This window comes from Myxocyprinus asiaticus, chromosome 8, assembly GCF_019703515.2.
Source record: "Myxocyprinus asiaticus isolate MX2 ecotype Aquarium Trade chromosome 8, UBuf_Myxa_2, whole genome shotgun sequence".
NCBI lineage: Eukaryota > Metazoa > Chordata > Actinopteri > Cypriniformes > Catostomidae > Myxocyprinus > Myxocyprinus asiaticus.
In genome coordinates this window covers 33,253,222-33,273,521 of record NC_059351.1, presented here as the reverse complement: position 1 = coordinate 33,273,521, position 20,300 = coordinate 33,253,222, and the positions used below count along the sequence as shown (strand labels likewise).

The window sequence follows — 20,300 nt, the reverse complement described above, 5'->3', positions numbered from 1 at the left end:
CTCCATCATACAAAATATGGAACCTGATACGGAAAATGAAGGGAAAAAATCAACGGTCCTCAAATACAACACATCAAACAGCACGGCACACGCTTGACTTCAAAACAAGAAATTGCAAACTTTCTAGCTAAAACTTTCGAAAACAGTTAATCTATTGAGAACTGCCTTCCTGCCCTATAGCTTTAACCAGTTGTTTATGCAAAACAATGGAGAGGATGGTCAATGATCGCCTGGTCTGGATACTGGAATCTAAACGCCACATAAGTAACACCCAATGTGGTTTCAGGAAAGGTCGAAGCACTACAGATCACCTTATTTGTCTTGAAAGCTATATTCGTGATGCCTTTACCAGAAAAGAACATGTTGTATCTGTCCTCTTTGATTTGGAGAAAGCCTATGACACGACATGGAAACATGGCATTTTAAAGGATCTGTACCAAATTAATTTTAGAGGTCGACTGCCAACCTTTTTATCGAACAGATTTTTTAAGAGTTAAAATGGCAAACACCTTGTCTAACCTACATAAACAAGGACTTGGAGTACCACAAGGATGTATCCTATCAGTAACACTCTTCAGTATTAAAATAAATAGCATTGCAAAAGTCACTGGTTCTGATGCCCTCTGTAGTTTATATGTAGATGATATCTGCATTTGCTGCAAGAGCAAGTACATGAATACTATCGAGCAAAAAATCAAATTGAAGATAAACAAAATGCACTCCTGGTCAACACAGGATGGTTTCAAGTTCTAACAAACAAAAAACATCTGTATGCATTTCTGTCGGCTTCGGGAGTCCCCATTAAAGTTGTTAAAGAGAACAGGTTTCTTGGTATCACTTTTGACAACAAACTGTCTTTTATTCCTCACATTAAATCACAAAAAAAAAAAAAAAATGTTTTAAAGCTATGAATGTTTTAAAGGTTTTAACCAAAACCAAATGGGGAGCAGACAGCTCACCTCTCATGAACTGTCAACTGATGGTTGTACAGAACCATGGTATGCTCAAAGCTGGACTATGGAAGTATCATTTATGGATCAGCTAGGAAGTCATTCATACGTCTTCTGGACACTGTACACCACCAAGGTATACGACTAGCTTTGGGAGCCTACAGAACATCACCAATCCAAAGTCTCTATGTGGAAGCCAATGAACCTTCCTTGGAAATCAGACGCCTAAAGTTGGCCTCACAATATGCAACCAAACTTAAAACAAATAAAGAAAACCAAGCCTATTCAGCAGTTTTCCCACTTCAGCATTCAACAATATATGAAAAAAAAAAAAAAAAAACAAGTTTCATTCACATCTGGATTTAACAAGGAACCAAAAATCCAAAACTCATTGGAATGATTTCCATCAACAATTTCTGGACATAAGAGCAGTATACCCACAACATATCCCAATATACACAGATGGATCTAAATATGGAAATAAAGTGGCAGCAGCTTTTGCAAAAAACCAACTATGTCAGGGTATCCTCATCCCTGACCAAAGTTCAGTTTTCACTGCAGAGGCAAATGCTCTACTACTATCACTGAAGTTTACTGAGACTGCTCCACAAAAACCTTTTTTAATAATAACTGATTCAAAATCATGTCTTGAAGCATTGGAAGCTACTCAAACTGATCACCCAACAATTGTGAAGATTTTAATCAAACTGTCATCTCTTGAAGCAAAGAGTTTTAATATTTTCTGCTGGGTACCTGGACACTCAGGAATCTCCGGTAACGAACAAGCAGACAGAGCTGCCAGAGAAGCACTATCTACTGAACCAGTAAAACGCCCTATACCTTCCACAGATCTGAAACAAACTCTGAATGTATATATCAAAAATAAATGGCAGTTGGAGTGGGATCAATGTTTAAACAACAAATTACGGGAAATAAATCTTGTGAAAAAATGTGTTCCCTTTTAATAATCACTGGGATCAAGTCATTTATACACAATGCCAGATAGGACATACAACACTCGCACACCAATTTTTATTGTCAGAACCCAGTATCCATTAAACATATTTTATTGGAATGTCATACCTCTACACATCTGAGGAACCTGTATTATTCAGTTGATACTTTTGAAAAGGTTTTTAATCATCAAGTGAATCCAAATTTAGTTTTAAGGTTTTTAGGAAAAATGAATCGTAAACTCCTTATTTAACTCTATTTTAAACCTGGCTCCCGCCATGAATATAGCCATAGAATCTGGCATGGTGTAAAAAATGAAAGAAACAAACAAATCCATTGGTAAGGCAAACAGATAGTCCCACCCCAAATCCGTGCCATTGGTTGAGCTAATGTTGCGATGTTGAGCTTGTTGGGATGCTCCAATAAACAGAGCAATGTTTTGATATTGGCACAGTGTTTACACTTTTTAGGGAAATCAATCTACAAATGGCTTACTAGTGTTGGGGAAATGAAGCCCTTTCGAAGCTTTAAAGTTTTATCCTGAATTCATTGGAAAAAGATTTAAAACCTCTGGAGTGTCAAACAGTTCCATCTGGTGGTTGGTAAAATTAAAAGCAGTCATAAACCCAAGGATAAAGCACCTACATACCTAATTGGGGTAGTTTTAATCAAATGTGCACAAATAAAAGCCTAACAATGCTAATCTTTTGATTTTCATCTTCTGATAAATATAATTCACAAAATTTGTGGCAATAAATGTCAAAATAAATGTAAAAATGATAACAATAAAGTACAAAAATAAATAGCGATCAAAACCGGCACTACTGATTTTTCCAATGATTTTCAGGTGTGAGCTTCATTAACAATCGCCAGCCAAGCAGAGGGAGACGAAGCGCATATTAGCATCTCTCAGCAGGAGGTCATTAATCACTTGACTGTCAGGGCTCCCTGCTGAGTTAATGGCTTCAAAAACTGAAAATACACATCCACCTTGCTTGAAAAAATCGTTCTTTCATCATCAACATGCAGATGTAGCCTTTTGGCAGCTTTATTAGATGTAGGTTGGTCTTCACTATCGCTTCTCTTTTGGATAGCGGCAGAACAGACACAGGATGGCGTCAGCAACTTTTTGACTGATAAAAACGCGGCTTCACTCTGTGTAAATGTGTTTATGCAAGTGAGCGGGCACGAGAGGGAGTGAGAGCGAGCTCCTTGACCGTGAGAACAGGTACTTTTCAATGCAAAATAATTCAAAAGCAACTAATGATGGGTAAAAAATAACCACAACAGAAATTTTTTGTTAAAAATATAACCTTCTGAAAGCGAACCGAACCATAAAGAAAATGCATTATTGTAACGATTTTAGCCCCTGTTTTGGAACAAATCAAGCAAGCTACAGGTCTGAAAATGCCCTAAATCACTCGATTACAATTGTTTATGCTCATGTTGTACACCTGTTGTTATTTCGGCAAGTCATTTTTAGTTTAAACAGAGAAAACCCAAAATGTGTGGTCTAGATTCTAAAATTCCTAAGCGTGTATTTGACTGGACACAAAGTGAGGCTTCCTTTGTCATTTATTATGTGATTTTCTGAAAACAATTCACATCCCGATACGGGGCTATGTTGGAAATTGTGCTGTGTACTTGATAACTGCTTTGAAGGTTTGTGTCATTCATAAAATCGCTATGGCTTTTAATTGCTCACTTTAGCTTTAAATACAATAGGCACAAACATTTAGATAAACTCAACCAGTTAGTCTCCATTGAAACAGAATTTGTTTTATTTTTTTATTATCAGATAGTTCAGGTATGTATTCATAAACATTGGACTCATGGGAAAATGTCTATGCATGTACACACAAGATTACAGGTTTCAAATGCTGAGAATTGTGTTTGGGACAGCATCTGACACATGTCTCCAGTTCCCACCCCTTCTCTCTTCAACCCATTTCCTTGCACATTCGCTCTCAGTGTAACTCCAATACACAAGCTTGTCTGACTTTTTATTCACTGAGTGCTTAAACTTTGAGGATGATGGGAATTCTGAAGAATATACGTTTAACCTGTGATTCACGGTAGCTGTAATTGTCATCGCTGGTCTCGTCTCTTCTCAGGATAACGTAAATGTGTTTCTCAAGGCTTGTGAGAAACTAGGTCTCAATGAAGCTCAGCTCTGTCATCCTGGAGACCTGCAGGATGTGTCCAACGGAGTGACTGTCAGGTGAGTAGAGAGACGTGAAAATTCATATTGCTGGTTTGATTTCATTGTAGCTTTGAAGTGAAGCAAATATGTTTTATGAACTCTCAGAGAGAGCAGTTTGTCAGCTGAGTGTCATTGCATTGCTCTTTTTTTTTTTATTATTATTATTATTATTTTTATGCTCTCCAATAAAGCTTTAATATCAGGTTGCACACCCATGTGTCTGTTTAAACCGTATTATTACTGCATTCGTTATTTGTACAGGTTTAAAGAAAGAAGTCTTGCCTGTCACTTCTGGAAGAGGGTTTATTTGAATCGTATTTGCGGTCAGATTTCATTTCCATACCAAATGGAAGGCTGCATGGACGCATCATTGAGTCCTGTCACATATTATCTGTCAACCATTAAACTCAAACAATGATACGTGACCAACCACAGCCATGTTTCAGTCAAAGTGTCCTATGGAAATATTTTGAATGAAATCTGATGGCATTTAAATGGCAGAGCAGTCAGTCATAACGCATTGACTCGTGATCTGTCATCATGCAGATCAGGACTGGAGAAAATGTGCCATATTCTTGGCATTAAACATGAGAAATGATGGGACAGTGATTGTAACCAGCTTCTTTCCTAACATCCAAATACCGAAGGAATCAAACTGGGGGTTAAAATTTAAACTCATTAAAAGCGATTTTTCTTATTTCTGGGACAACTTTCTTGAATTGTGTAAATGCAAAATATAAATTAGTTGTTGTGAAGGACACACTGTGCTTACAGCTGGATAAATGATAACTTGACTATTTGTGTTTTAAAAACATTTGTTGTAGTCATTCCATCACGTTGTGTGATTTTTAGGTGTCTTCAGGTCCTGACTCAACCTTTCTGAACAATAAATCATGTCTTCCAACCATGCTGAGAGCTTAATGTCCCAACCATTGGATTTGTAGAGGGGTGAGGGGCACACAAGGATGGAGCTGGGACACCATGACTCCTAAATTTAGCCCCATATGTCTGTTCCTTTAAACCATATGCTTTGGGGAAGCTATAGTGGATCTGAATTCTATTTTTAACTTGCATTCTCTCTTGTGGTCAAGTTGACTTAGGGCTCAACTAGATAATGTACACACTTTCATTTAATAATTTAAGAACTGCAGACTTCACCATTAAGTGCTGTTTCTTATGTCCTGTCTGACTTATTTTTAAAAACTTGATCCTTTATGTAATTCACTGTGTGTCTGTTGTTGAAATAGTGGCATTCCTCTGTAAAAGTATGTTTGCTAGTCCATAGTGACAAACAAGGGGCTCACGTGTCCGCTGTCAGCACGCTGTGGGAACAAATTTGTCGTTCCCTCAGATAGGTTACTGTTTCATTTCTGGACTTATTGAATGTCTTTATCTGTTACATTGATGTCTACAAAGTGAACTTGATGACATTCTGAAAGCTCACATGGTAGGTGAGGTCCATTTATAGCACTGACTTATTTAATGGAGGGTATAGGGATATGGATTTAGTTACTGGAACTGTTAGAGTAAGCTGGAATGGTCTGTCAGAAAATGTTTATCACATTGAACCATACTCACTCCTTTTGCTCAGGCGTAAAGAGACCAGCAGGAGACAGAAAAATGTATGTTTTTTTTGTGTTTTTTTTACCTGCTTTTAAAACAGATATACTTGTAAATGGTAAACCAAATACAAGAAGATAAAGTTGTGTATGAATTCAGTCTATGCCTCATGGTTTGTCATAACTTCGGACTGAATTTGCAATTTGACTCCTTAGTTGGCATACCAAACAGTTTAATATGTGCTTATCTCCTCAGTGTTCTGCTGAAGGTGTCAATGCATTTAAAAGTGGACATTTAAAGCCACAAGAACTGCTTTGCGCGCACACTACGGTTTAATGACTTATTGCAGGCCAGAATTTCCAAATATGAACTGTTTGTGAATGAACGGTTTGTTGCGTTTTGGTGTGGTACCTGCAGATTGTTTCTCAGGATTGTTTCAAATGGTTTTCCAGTGAGCTTGAGATTGTCTCAGATGGTTCTCCGGCACACTCATTATAGTCTCCAATTGTCAATGGTTATATAAAGAAAAAGATAATTAGTACATGAGTAAGACATTGCATGTAAAAGTGATTTGGACCACACTGCATGTGCAGGCACTAACTAAGGTGTACCTATCTGCCATGCATCCTAGTTCTTTCTTGGTAACAAAAGCAAGCAAACATGTTAAATGACAGGAGAATTCTTGTGTACAAATACTCACGTCTGCTCTTTTATTCGATTCCTCATTAGAATAATTCAAATTAATACGGAGATCCAGTTAGGCACCAAGAGTTAGGTGTCTCTTACGTGTGTAATGCCACAGTTCTGCTCTGTAGCCTCTGTCGTGTGTGTGTGTGTGTGTGTGTGTGTGTGTGTGTGTGTGAGAGAGAGAGAGAGAGAGAGAGAGAGAGAGCGGTCAGAGCTTTCTAGATGAGAACAGGGACAAAGCCGGGACACAGCAATTCATCCCACACAAACACACCAGATACAAGCCAGACAATAGTCAGGATAGGCGTTTGGCTCATATCGTGTTAAAATTTCAATTATGAAAACTGTACCAATAAGAGATATCTTGTACCTCGAGATTATAATGTAATGCCAACGTTAGATGTTAATATGAAAGATAAACAAATTGGGAAAACTACAGCTTTATCTGGCAAGTTTTTCCCTCAGTTTTGAATGAGATGTTGCCCCACTTTGTATAAAATCTTTTTTTCTCATCTATACATGCACAGGTTTTAATCACCATATATTGGTTGGTTAGGAAGGCCCAGGCTGACCCTTTTTACACTGGACCACTGCTAAACCTGAAAGCCTTTGTAGGTTTGCTGGGCATAGCATTATCCAAGGTATTTCCATTTGACCATGTTTTTTAGTTTTGAGTATTTGGATTTGATTGATTTCTTTTTGTGTGTGTGTGTTTTGTTTGTTTCTTTTGTGTTGTGGTGGTTGTTTTTCTCTTTTTTTTAGGTTTTCGTATTGGTGCTTGTTTTTGTTACATTTTGTGTTTTGTTTTGTGATGAATTTGTTTTTTCTTGGTCTTTTTTTTTAATTTTTATTGTTTACTTAGCTTATGATTGAATCATAAGTTGACATTGTACAAATGTAATAAAATGTGTAATATTGGTGGATGCTTCTTTAAACTGTTAACTCACCGGAGTTAGGTGTTCTTGTGTGTTGTAATCATTCCATAAGACCGAAAAGGCCCTTTCCAGTTAGAATTAATACATTACTCAAACAGTAGGCTGTTTCATTTAAGTCTCATGCGATTTGGTCACCCTCTGTGTGTTTTCAGTACGGGCATCGTGCAAATCCTGAACTCCTCATTAATTTTGGCCACTGATAAAATGAATCACTCAGGTGTAACTGTGTTGATGGTCCTTGAATAGTAATTATCGATGCGCTGACCAACATATTCCTCAGTGTGTATGTCAGTTCTAAGGTCAGTGAAATGAAAGACCACTGTAAGAGTCCACTGGAGCTCAAGACTATTCACTAAAATATGCTCATTTGCCTTATTGTTCATCATCTGTTAGGCTCTAGAGGAGTACTGTAAGTCAAGTGTGAGGGACAGTGGCTACGCAGAGGGCTGGTTCTCTGACAGGGAGGATCTGTTCAGTCTGAAGCAGCTGAGCTACAGGAGAGAAGACTCCGTTGAGAGCCTGGATTCATTGGAGTCTCGCACACTCAGTTTGGCATCAGACAGCACCCTCAGAGCTGGCAGTAAAGGCAAGTGTGCATGTTTGTTCATTTTTATTACTAATTGATTTAATTACTTAATGGTCTTTAATATTTTACAACAAAATTATGTCATGTCTATATTGTTGTACATGTCACATGCTCTTCACTGATAAGTTTTGTGTGAAGGCTACTCTTGTGGCCGATCAATCTGTAGCGGTGGGGTAAGATTCAGCAGGGACATGGCGATACTATTTAATATTGATATTTGGATTGCCATACAATAATGTTTTGTACAATATGTTTATCTTGATGTTGCATATTTTGATGTTCAAAAACTGTGGTGGTTCTTTTTTGTTTTCTCACTCATTTCTCATTCACCTTCGTTGGACTTGCACAACAAGTGAACAAGTCTTGCTTCATCGTCGAGCCATAGAAGTAGCGTAAAGCAATAAAAAAACAACAACATGGCCAAATAGCATACCTTTTTGTTACAATGTTTATTCTTATGCTGATTTTGTATTTGGTCAAAAAGAAACGGTATTTGTTGACCTAATGCTACATGTACCGGTATGTTTCATTGTCCCACACACTTGCTGAGTTGTGGTCAATCTCTTTTTCTTTTTTTTTACCCACATTTATGAAAAATGTTGCTAAAAATATATAAGAATATCGAGACGGCACTGTGAGGTAAAATATTGTAATACTTTTAAGGTGGGACTGTCAATCGACAAAAAAAAAAAAAAATCTAATTAATAACAGGACATGCCGATTAATTAATCGAATTAATCGCATATATCATTATTTGCTGAGAAAGGCCCCCAAATAAAGATAATGCATATAAAAAATGCATAATAATTTAAATATTTATTAATATACTATATAGGGCTTATAATAGATATATAAAACAGACTGAAATTAATTTTGAAATACATTGCATTATTGTGGCAGATGAATTAAGCATTGATTAGACAAAATATAATGTGGCTTAACTCAGTATATTGTTTGTTTTATTTTCACATTATTAATCAAGCCTACATTGTACAGTTGACAGCAGTCTGTTGTGTACAGTTCTCACAGTACATGTTGCATTCTGTCTGCATTATTTTTAATTGCCGCTCTAGGGACATGTACGTGCCTCAGACGGACACGTTTGGAGTGTCACACTGGTATTCAGCATTATAAACGCTGCATGTTTAGGAAGCTGTGTCAAGTTTAATGCAGTGGAAACTTTGAAAATCGCATCTCAAGATCCAACAGATCTATTCTGTTGTGCTTTGCTCACCTGTTGTGCTTCCTCAGTGAGTGGTCCTCATTCTGTAGCTGCGCTGCTTATGAGGTTTGAGGCGCGCTGCCACCTATTGATGTGACTTGTAACAACAGATGTACTTTAAGCTTAAATTGCTCCTATGTTAGGAAAATCCATACTAATGGAATTCAGGTACGCATCGGGGGCATGATTAATTGCGTACATTTTTTTTAACTCTTTTTTTATATAATTGCTCTAAATTAACACGTTAAATGGACAGGCCTATTTTAATTATATATTTACATTTTTCCTCCACTTCTACTTACTGTAGCATAGACTTTGCAATGGACATGACATGGTTCTTTTACGTCAAACAAATACAGTCGACAAACACTATTTATGTCAGAACATGTTGCCATAGTGTCACTTGGAGATCACCAAAAAAAAAAAAAAAAAAAATCACAATCTCTTGTTTACTTTCTGACTTCAATATTGCATCTCTCAAATACTTGGTAATGAAAGATCAGCACCCAGATCTTGTCCCTTCACCCCTTCCATTCACGTAAGTGTGACATTCACAATCATTCCACACCCATTCGTTAATGCACAGAGCTGCTGCCAAGTGAAGTTAGGTATGTGCCAATAAAGGGACTACATTACTCCATGAAAGCCAATGCATTTGTTCACATTACTTTGTTTGTTCATAGTACTCAGTGGTTCGCTGTTTTTCATTTGTTTATCCACTTCTGCATAATTCTCACCTCTCCACTCTCTCAGGTTGCTGTAGTGACACAGAACATTGCTTTAGGATGGCAGAAAGCAGTAAGAGTGACTTTACAAGCAGAGAGAGTGTGCACATCCCGTCTGCTCTGAGGAAGAGGGCTGAACACCAGGAGGGCAGGGGTTGCACAGGCCCCCTCATTAGGTATGAAACTCTCTCTCTCTCCTGTATCACTTTGCTTCAAAAACTTACTTTGCATAAAGATGTTGGATGATCAATGTTGCGAAGCTCTTTAAAGGGGTCATATCATAAATATAATTTTATATTTTTCTCTGAGGTCCACTTATGTTATAGCATTAGACAAGAAGATTTTTGCGACAACCTTTAAGCCTTCTCTGTAAACGCCCTCTCTGTGTGTGAACAAAGGAACAGAGGTTACTTGCAGGTATTGCTGCCGGGTCCGATATATATAGTTTCCACTGCTGTTTCCACTGCTGCAGCATCTTTGCGAAGTATGTATTACATTGTGAGAGGTTCATAAATATTTAGAGCTGTAGTGTGCCACAAAATGTGGACTGAATTGATCAGTGACCCAGATATAAAAAACTTCAGGCTCTCTTTCCTAACGTTCACGTTCTTTGGAAGGGAATGCAGACTAGCAGGTGCTACACACACAGCACTATGTTTGGCGAACACCTCCCACATTTTACACTTGTCATTATCAACTGGAATAATAGCATAATAGCATCTTCTTGTTCTTGGACCATATTCACAAAACATTCTTAAGACTAAAATTCTTCTTAACAACTGCTTTCTTTTCATTTTCTAACTTAAGAAAAAGTAAAAAAAATAAAATGTTTACTGAAAAGTCTTAATGTTCTTTTCTTTTTTCCCCCTAAGCTGTCAATGTTTATAGCTAAATACCTTCTTACGAACTACTGATATTTTATTATAAGAACTTCAGTTGTTTTCTTACGAGCATTTTCATGAATCTGTCCCCCTGGTGTTTTGGAAGACTTAAAGTATCTATCCTACTTCCTCATCACTTCACTATGACTAGGTAGAGCAAGTTGCTAAACACTGAATATGTATTGTTGATGTGTAAATTTAGGCGGCCATGTGTTTGTGATCATCTGTGTGACACTGCAAAGAATTAGACATTTTGTATCTTAGTTTGAATTAAGGCTGTCTATTTATTGTTAATTCAGTGTGATTTATATATATAAAAAAAAATGTAAGAATTAAAACAATTAGAATTAAATTAATGCCAATGCGATTAATCACGGCATGTTAATAAGGAATTTTTCTACCAAACAAGACTGAAGTGTCAACTCGAACAAAATCAATGTTTTTGCGAGTCTCAGTCAGCAGGTGGCGGTTGCCGCTTCAGTACTAAAGGCATTGCACAGCTGTACAGACAACAAACCAGACATAGCTTGAGTGCAGGGGTCTCTAGATGTGTTTTTGAAGTACCTTTAACTTGACGCAGCATCATAAAAATGTGGCGATTATGGCTGGAGAGAATGAAAACTAGTGAAATGTGATGCAATGACAGGGAAACGCACCAAAAGCATCTGTCTGACGCACGTGTACAAACGGAGTACAAAAATGCTTCCTATGAGAATATCTCTAAGTCTACCTTGGACAAATTGTCTGATTCGATTTTTAAATGGATTGCAGTGGACTGTAGGCCAATAATATGCTTATGTACAATAATATGGAAATATTCCTAACAAAATACAGTACTGACTTTAAAAAACACTTTTTCTATTGTCTGATCAACTCATCTGCCACAATAATGTAATGTCTTTGAAATCTATGACTAATCTTGTTATATTATTATAAATGATTATTATATTTAATATATAATATATTAATTATTTTCATTATATATTAAATTAAATTCTTTACATGGGGGCCATTTCCTGCAAGTATTTACATATGCGATAAATTAGATTAGTTAATTGGCATGTCATGTAATAAATTTGATTACAGTAAGATTTTTTTATCAATTGACAGCCCTAGTTTAAATATGTCAGTTTTGGACTGGGAAGTGAGTTGAGTTGAAATTAGAGTGTTTATGTCAGTCTTTTATTTCACTTTTTAGAAAATTTGATTTTTTTCATGATATGACCCTTTAAAGGAATATTTAATTGTGCATAACATGTCTTTTAGTCACTTCATTGATAAGATAACAAAGAGTTTATTTAGAGCTCATCTGTTGTGCATGTAATTGACTCGAGGTGGTTCTCTTAGTCTATCCACCTCATCTTTTGGCTGTAGTGAAAGTGGGAAGGGCTTATGCCATGACCTCCCTCCTGCCTCTGCCTTCCTCCAATGGGCGAGCAGTTACCAGAGTGACAGTGACTCTGACTTGGACCGCCCTGAACCAGACCTTGTGCAGGACGACCTAGCCAGTCGCAGATTTCGCTCTGTAAACTGTGTGGCACCTATGAATTTTGCAATCCCTTCAAAACCAAGGGGTCTCAAAGTGACCCCTATGGGGACCCCAAGTGCTGGGAAGTCATGGCTTACCTTGTCAGATGCCTCACGGCTGGCTGCAATGCCACCGCAGAGATCAAACCAGAGGTCAGAGTTCAGAGAGTGTTTCATGCAGTGACTGTCTGCTGTGGTGCCCTAATATTTTTGCTTTTGTTACATCCAACTGCTAATTTATTTTGTTCCTCAATGTCAACCTACCTCTGTCTTGAATTAAACCAGCTTATTCATTTAGTAGCTGTGCTTTGTTTTTTCAAAACTGCTCTGGTAGAACTCAATTACATGAGTATGTAACTACTTTGAGTCATCCTTTGGTTTTGGAATACAGGATATGTTATCACCCAGTGAGTATTCACTAATTTGCTGTTCATCCATCCCATTGCCAGAACTAATGGTGGTTCAGTGTTGCTGTGTATTACATTTACTTCCACTAACTAAGGCAGTGTTTCCTACAAAATACTGTTTCTGCTGCAGGGGAGTGCCCCCAAAATTGGTTTTAAGTTCATAATAAACAAAATATTTTTTTGTGACATTTATATATTTATGAAAGGAAAAAAAAAAAAACCTTTGTGAACTTCAACTAGGCCCACGATTGTAAAATGCACAACCACTGAATAATTTATTCATTAGAATGATTCAAACCAATAACTCAGTACAGTAGTTCATGAGCGTTATTGAGTGATTCATTAAAATAAATTACTCTGAGAAAGTTTATTTTCTTGAACCATCCTGCACTGCTCATGCTGGATGTCTGTTTTTGCCTTCAGCCAGCCAGTTGTTTATTTTTATTTTGCAGTTCCCAGCCTTTCAACTCATTATATTCAATTCAGACAGCAACTTTGGTAAAATATGATTGCTGTTGCCATTGCACTGTAGATTTAACAGCGTTGCAGTGCAGAAAACACTGGGACAAGGTGTGACTAACAGGTTAACACATTTTTGCATGCGTGTGCAACTTTGAGCTATTGAGTGCAACTGAGCTGAGTTTTGCCCTCGTCCTGTTGTTTTGGATGCATTCATACTCATACGGATGGCTCTGTTTTGGGAAGCAGTGTGTTGTCCTCCCTACCCTCTGGAAATGGACAGACTGATTTGGAAACAGACACTTTAGAGGAAGAGTTTCTTCATAGAGCACTGAATGATGGCATGAGTGACTCTGATGAGGACCACGGATATGCTGATCCTGTGCTGGACGACCTTTACGCTCGGCGGGTGCTTCTAGCTGAACATCAGACCTCCATCAATGCCGATTCTGACAAGTTTCTACCCAAATACTGGACACCGGAGGAAGATCTACAAGTTAAAAAGATCAGGCTAGGGTCCCAGCGCAGGCCATGGTACAGGAAGCTGCAAGGCTTCAGGTTTGTCTCATGATAGGGAGAAAGAAGAGTTTGTTCACAGAGATTGAGTAGTTTAAAACAAGTAGGAAACCTGGTGGAGAATCAACTTTTAGCACAGTGATTTTAGTCCAGATCAAACTGTAAATGTAATGTTTTAATGGATGTTTCAGGACCTTCTGTGCTTGTTGTCCTCCGCATTTCCATATGCATCAGTGCTTTATACAGATATAGTTCCTTATCTTTGGTCCCTTTAAAATGTACCTGTCTCTTCCTCTGCTTTTTCTTCCTCCTCTCTTTCTCTGTCTTTATCTCTCCTGTCTATAGCAAAAAGACATCTGGTTCGTCTGAGGATGACTCTGATTTTGACATCAGTCCTTGGCTAGTTGCACCTGCTCGAACCTTCTCACCTGCTCCAAGTTCCCCACACAAATTTTGAGACTCGGTCCTATACACACCTCATACTCATTTCAAAACCTTGAAATCCATACTACTTTGTGCACATTGTATGATTAAAGATGAAATGTGTAATTTCTGCACTAAGCCAGTTTGCAATTCTGCTAGTGCCACAGAAATTACACACTTCACCTTTTAACAAGAGCCAAATACATTTGAGGAAGGATATTGTAACACTAATTAAAGGGGTCATGACATGCATATTTTTTATTTTCTTATTTGAGGTTCACTTATAACATTGACTGTTTTTTGGGTATAAAACTTTAATGTAGTATTACAATTATCTTTGGCCCTCTGTCTGAAACGCTCTGTTTTCTGTGTACTTCACCTTTAAGACACATCCACTGGTTGGTTAATTTGACCAACATCATTGAAAATCAAATGCCCTCCCGACATTACAAGTGTGAAACTGTATTTGCCAAGAATGGAGAATGAAAACTTGTAAGTGATTCACGAAATCCCCTAAAAGCACTCAGTCCAGGCAATCATTGCTAGATACAGTATATGTTCCATTTATGTAAAGCACACAATCAAACTACAACAGTTTGACTGAAATAACAACAGAAAATGGAGCACAATCGTCACACTGTTTCTCCCTAATCCTTCTGTGGCATACAAGATTTGGTGATACAATAATGCCATGTAAACATAGAAAATAGTCGAACACAAGCTGCGAATGTGAAGGGTTAATGTATTTCCAGCTGTAGGGAGTGTTAAGGGATGGTCAGCCCTGTTTGATCCCCTGGCTTCAAAACATGTCCCGTTAGGAAATAAGGGATGTTCGCTGGCTGGGGAATGATTCATCGGTCGACCCGGGGAGGGAGTCTCCCTCGATTAATTTGCTTAAATACGGGAAAATGGGCATCATGATGCGTTCATTTCGGCCAAAATGCATGACATCATGGCTATAATGAGACAGATGGGAAAGCAGGCAGCTTTACTACCATATACTTCATTGTTTTTCGATGCGCTCCACGTTCTTCTGCCATGTTTAAATAATTTAATCTAAAATCAATTGTGAGGAATTATGTATTTCTTTGGTAAGTAACCATGTAATAAGCACAATCCGTTCCCCTTTAGAAACATGATCATGGTTTATTTTGTGATTTAAAGACGGCTGACAATACAATTCCTTGCATAAAAAACAAACACAGGCAGATGAAACTTTGTTTCACTTGTGTAAGGGGGTTCAGTGGAAAGGAGGCGGCGAGAACCGGCTTAATAATATAAATAATAATTTAATAAACAACTTAAACAAAACACACAACTATAAACACACAGTACAGCTGTCTGTAATTCTCTCTCTCTCTCTCTCTCTCGAACTGTCGTCCCCGGCCGCCTTTATCCCTCGCGCGCCCCATCAGGCTGATTGGGGACCGGGTGTGTCTCATTCCAGCCCGGCCCCGCCCTCCTCGGCTCTACAACTTGTTACTCACCGGCATTAGGCCTACCGTTATGTCCAATATTGTTGCCACTGCTACATATTTCAATACAAGTTTCATTGCAAAACCTGAATCCTTGGTTCTCAGAACAATTAATTTAATCCATGAATCAAAATAATCCAAACATTTGAATCCAAACTCCTTTTGAAGGCTATGCAGAGATGCAGTTTTTCCCCAACCAGGAACACAACAATGTCTGGGGACCTAATTTTACTCTTTTCACTGGTTAAAAGCAAACTACAGTTACAATAGTACCATTTTCAGTATTGCAGTATCACAGCCACTTTCTCTCTCTGTCAACTAACTTGCCACGTGGACTACGTGTGTTGTGGAGGTGGGAACAGTGCAAATGACACTACACTGTAACGTCACAATGTAGCTGATTTCAAAACTAGTTGTTTTTGCAGGGTGGAAACAATAAATGCTCTTTTTGGACTGGAGAGGAATCTGAGTTTTTATGTTTTTTATTGCATAATGAACTCTTGTCAAAATGTCAAGGAAAATTTGATTCCTAATGTCATGACCCCTTTAAATGCAGACAATGCTTGTATAAAAATAATCTATTTTGGTCTTGAATGAGTTTTATTTTTTGGCCCATTCTATTTGTTAAAACCTTGGTTTGGAACAAATTGATGCAGCAGTGATTAAGCAAGTACAAGCAATTTATACAGCATATACCATGTATGTTTGCCCAAAAAGTTTGCTTCCTTTTTAGTGGAGTCTGATTTAAGCCTGATGTAGCAATTGTGGCCATTTGGAGCATATAACATTTTCCTAATTTGGGAACATCCATCTAATCTAGGAGCCTGACCTGTTCATTTTAATATTTGACCCCCACCCCATTTATGTCCAGGTTTGAGATGAATTTGCTCAAGCTGTGTATGATTTAAGTGAAAATGATCTGAGCAGGTCCACTTCTGCCATTAAATGTTAAGGGCTACAAGTGAAGGATCTCCATCAACATAAATGGGGGAAGGCCCTTCCTGTGTTTGTTTCTTAAACAGATTTTGGCCGACAAAAAATGATAATGATTTTGCTTCATTGTTTTCATAAATGTGGAACAAATTCTATATGTTTCAAAATCTGTAGTAGTATGAAGTTCCTCTTGTTATATTATTTGTTGTGGCTCTCTGGCATGTCGCGGTCTGAAGTCAAGCAATTTCATTACTGAAATGTAACTTCTGTGTGCCAGTAAATATACCAGCTCAGAAACGCGTCATTTGTGTGAATTTGACTCTCGCTCACTTGCCAGCATGACTTGTGTATGTCTTGTTTAAATTACTACACATAGATCTGAAAGCACACTCAGCTTAAAGATCCAGCTTAAACACCCCTCTAAAACCAGCAAGGGCAGTCCTGCAAAGTTCAGTATTTTATTTATTATGAGGTGAGCTTTTAAAGTCCTTTTATGTCTTTGTTCAAATGTCTTTCCTGTTTCATTCCTAAAATACCTCTGAAGACAAACTTTTTTTATTTATTTCTTTATTAATTTTTTTTTATCCACTTTTCTCCCAATTTGGAATGCCAATTCCCACTGCTTAACAGGTCCTCGTGGTGGCGTGGTTACTCACCTCAATCCGGGTGGCGGAGGACAAGTCTCAGTTGCCTCCGCTTCTGAGACAGTCAATCTGGGCATCTTAAGATGTGGCTTGCTGTGCATGACACCACGGAGACTCGCAGCATGTGGAGGCTCATGCTACTCTCCGCGATCCACACACAATTTACCACATGCCCCACTGAGAGCAAGAACCCCTAATCGTGACCACAAGGAGGTTATCCCATGTGACTTTACCCTTCCTAGCAACCGGGACAATTTGTTTCACTCAGCCTCAGTTTGTCACTCAGCACACCCTGGATTCAAACTCACGACTCCAGGGGTGGTAGTCAGCGTCAATAATCGCTGAGCTACCCAGGCAGCCATAAACGGTTTTCTTTTTTTTTTTTTTTTTTTTTTTTTTAAGGCTAGTTAGAGTGCTCTGTATTTGCCGAGTTAATCCTCTCTTCCTCTGTATGAGGAAAAATGTATACCTTACTATAAAGACTTTCCATGGTTCCCCAGATTGCCCATGAGACGATCCTGTTAAATTGGGTGAGTTCAGGGTTTTTGATGTTGCTTCACTGGTGGCCTTGTCATTTTGTGCTAGCAAATAGCTGCTTCTCTTTTGCATTTGTGATTTTGTGATGTGAGCTTTATTTCTTAAAACTCACTCCTCTAGTAAGTTCATCCTTATACAAAGTTACACAAGGGAATCACTATAGACCATCATGTAACATTTTCCGAAGTGCTGGATGTTACAAAGCATTGCCTCGCTTGTAGTGTCGCCTGCAGTGCATAAGCTTATCTCATTGTTAATTATTCCTGCAACATTTTTCATAAGGTATTTTCTTAATGAGCAATGTGTAAGCAAATTGGGAATGCTTATCTGAGTTATGTGTTTGAGTTTCTGTTGGTTTATCTCTGTTTGCTTTTCGCTGCTGGTTGCAGTCTTGGCTTTGTGTCGCAGCTCATGCAGAGACAGGTACAGTATCAGGTCTCATTTAACTTCTAGATGTCAGTATAACACAATTATTCTTGTTTTAAAAGCCAGCAGTTGCTCATCTTTTGGTCTTGTGTATAGATATGTTCTGATTTATGTTCTAACTCTGTACTACCACCCAACAGGAGCAAATCAATGGGTGACATTACACTAGAGCCCATATTACAGGAATCTGACAACTGCTCCAACTTTGACCTACTGGGGTCATGGCATATTCACCAGAGATCTGTTGGGGAGCTGACCCTTGACCCCTCAGCCATGCAGAGGGTTCAACAGGAGCAGTTACAGAGCATCCGAATCGGAATGAAGGAAAGTGAAGCCAAGTGGCATGAAGTGTCAATTGTTTAACACAAACATTCTCCTCATCTGCCATTATTTGGACAAGTAGTCTGACCCCAAACTTATTCCATTGGTTTAGCCAGTGATGTTAATGTCTGGCCCGGTTGGTCCGCTCAGGCAAACAGATTCCGATTCTGTTTGATGTTGCGATTTTTAATACTTAACACTTAACACTCCTATTATGTTGAAAAATTGGGTTCACCCTTTAAGGTATGACCATATTTGGTTTCAATGCAATTCACCTGAAATCACACTATGAAAAACAGCAAAGAATCTGGTGAAAACAGTAACAAAGATACATCAAATAAATGTTTTATTTTGTGTATGTAAAAGTAGCTTTGAACATAAAATAAAGCAGATCAAATTGACATGCAAACATTGTTGTATACAATTTTTTACAGCCTTTCCAAAACACATCTGTGTGTTCACACCTTGCATGCACATGCATGACCTGAAATTAGGGAAAGTCACAAAATTTGGATCGTTCCGTGGACAAAATATTGATCAAATATCTTGAGTGACAAAAGAGAAACTCCAGTCTGCTCAAATTTTAAAAGATATGTGGAAGGTGCTCTAGAAGTAGATTCCAAGACACTTCAGTTCTTAATTAAAACAACCTTTATTAAGTTGGCTATTTCCTATTAGAAACCATTTAAAAACTGTCATCAGTAAAAAAAAAAATTAAAAAAAAAAATGTGGGATTGCAATCCACATTTCTCTTTTTTGCTGTTGACAGTTGTTAAGTTGTTTCTAAAATGAAATGGCCAACTTAATAAAGGCAGATTTAATTAAGAACTAAAGAGTGCCTTGGAACCTACTAGATGAATTGATACATTTCTGTCCAAGAACTTTAAGTATACAAAGCACCCCAAACAACATGAGTTGTGAAAAATCTGAGCTTTATACAGCTTTATACCATTTGTGCCATTGAAGAGATGGTAAGTCTATCCCTCACAGCCTCGTTGTCATTCCCATTAAAAATCAAAGATAGCACTAGCGTGAATAAGGTCTATTGGTTGAGTAACGTTGTTAGGGCGGGTCTAAGTGGGTCGCCTTAAACAAACAGAGCTGGGTTTCCCAAAAGTATCACAAGCTTAAGTTGATCGTAGAGACACGCATGGTTTCTACAATCTACTTAGGCTTACAATGCTTTTGGGAAATGCAGCCCAGAGACATTTTCAAAGTTCCACAGAAAGACAGATCTTACAGTTTTCAAGAAAATTAACATATGAGTGGCTGACTTATTGTTGTCTCGCATAGTAAGCTTGGATAGGAGAAAGTATTTTAACACAGAAAAATATTACATAAGCATCAACTTTTTGTGTTTGATATATTGGGATTGCCACTGTAGGGGGCCTTAGTTAGTCAAAGGTTTGTTTTTGTTTTTTTCTTTCTGTTTACCACAGAGATATTTATTTTGCCCATCTTCTAGGTCATTCACACATTACTCAAATGCTATAGTCTGGCAGATCATTTTTACCTGTCACTGTATAGTCAGTTTTCACCTGTCACTTTAGGATCTGAGCAGGTGAAAGAGCCAACACCAGAGCACAAACTGTGACCTCCACAGGAAGTGAGAGAAGAGGGAGCAAATTGAGCTCATTACCAGTGGTGGAGGGAGTAGTGCTGTCAAGACTGCACAGCTCGCTAGGGTGCCAGAGGAGAGGTAATGTACACACTTCCTTACCCACGTGGTAGTGTTTTCTACCCTACCTGTTCACATATACAGTGGCTTCTATCCTGCTTTTTAGTTTCAAATAAGACTTTATAATGTTTCTGGCACCCTCAGTACTCTGGTTGATACACACTTGTGTGTAATAAAGAGACATTTGATAGTAACACCTGTCTTCCACTCTTTTGTCTTTCTCTCTCTCTCTCTCTCTCTCTCTCTCTGTA

At 38.1% G+C, this 20,300-nt stretch overlaps 1 protein-coding gene across 1 annotated transcript in view; it reads left to right on the top strand.

Annotated features, from left to right (window-relative positions):
• The window catches only part of LOC127444756 (LIM domain only protein 7-like), a 36,683-nt gene that overhangs the window by 13,832 nt on the left and 2,551 nt on the right, over nt 1-20,300 (top strand). Inside the window, exons 6-13 of the mRNA XM_051704315.1 lie at nt 4,019-4,125; nt 5,699-5,729; nt 6,882-6,995; nt 7,683-7,875; nt 9,851-9,998; nt 12,078-12,383; nt 13,346-13,654; nt 13,958-20,070. Coding sequence (XP_051560275.1) covers nt 4,019-4,125; nt 5,699-5,729; nt 6,882-6,995; nt 7,683-7,875; nt 9,851-9,998; nt 12,078-12,383; nt 13,346-13,654; nt 13,958-14,069 — 1,320 coding nt within the window. The 3' untranslated portion in view covers nt 14,070-20,070. The remainder of the gene's footprint in view (nt 1-4,018; nt 4,126-5,698; nt 5,730-6,881; nt 6,996-7,682; nt 7,876-9,850; nt 9,999-12,077; nt 12,384-13,345; nt 13,655-13,957; nt 20,071-20,300) is intronic.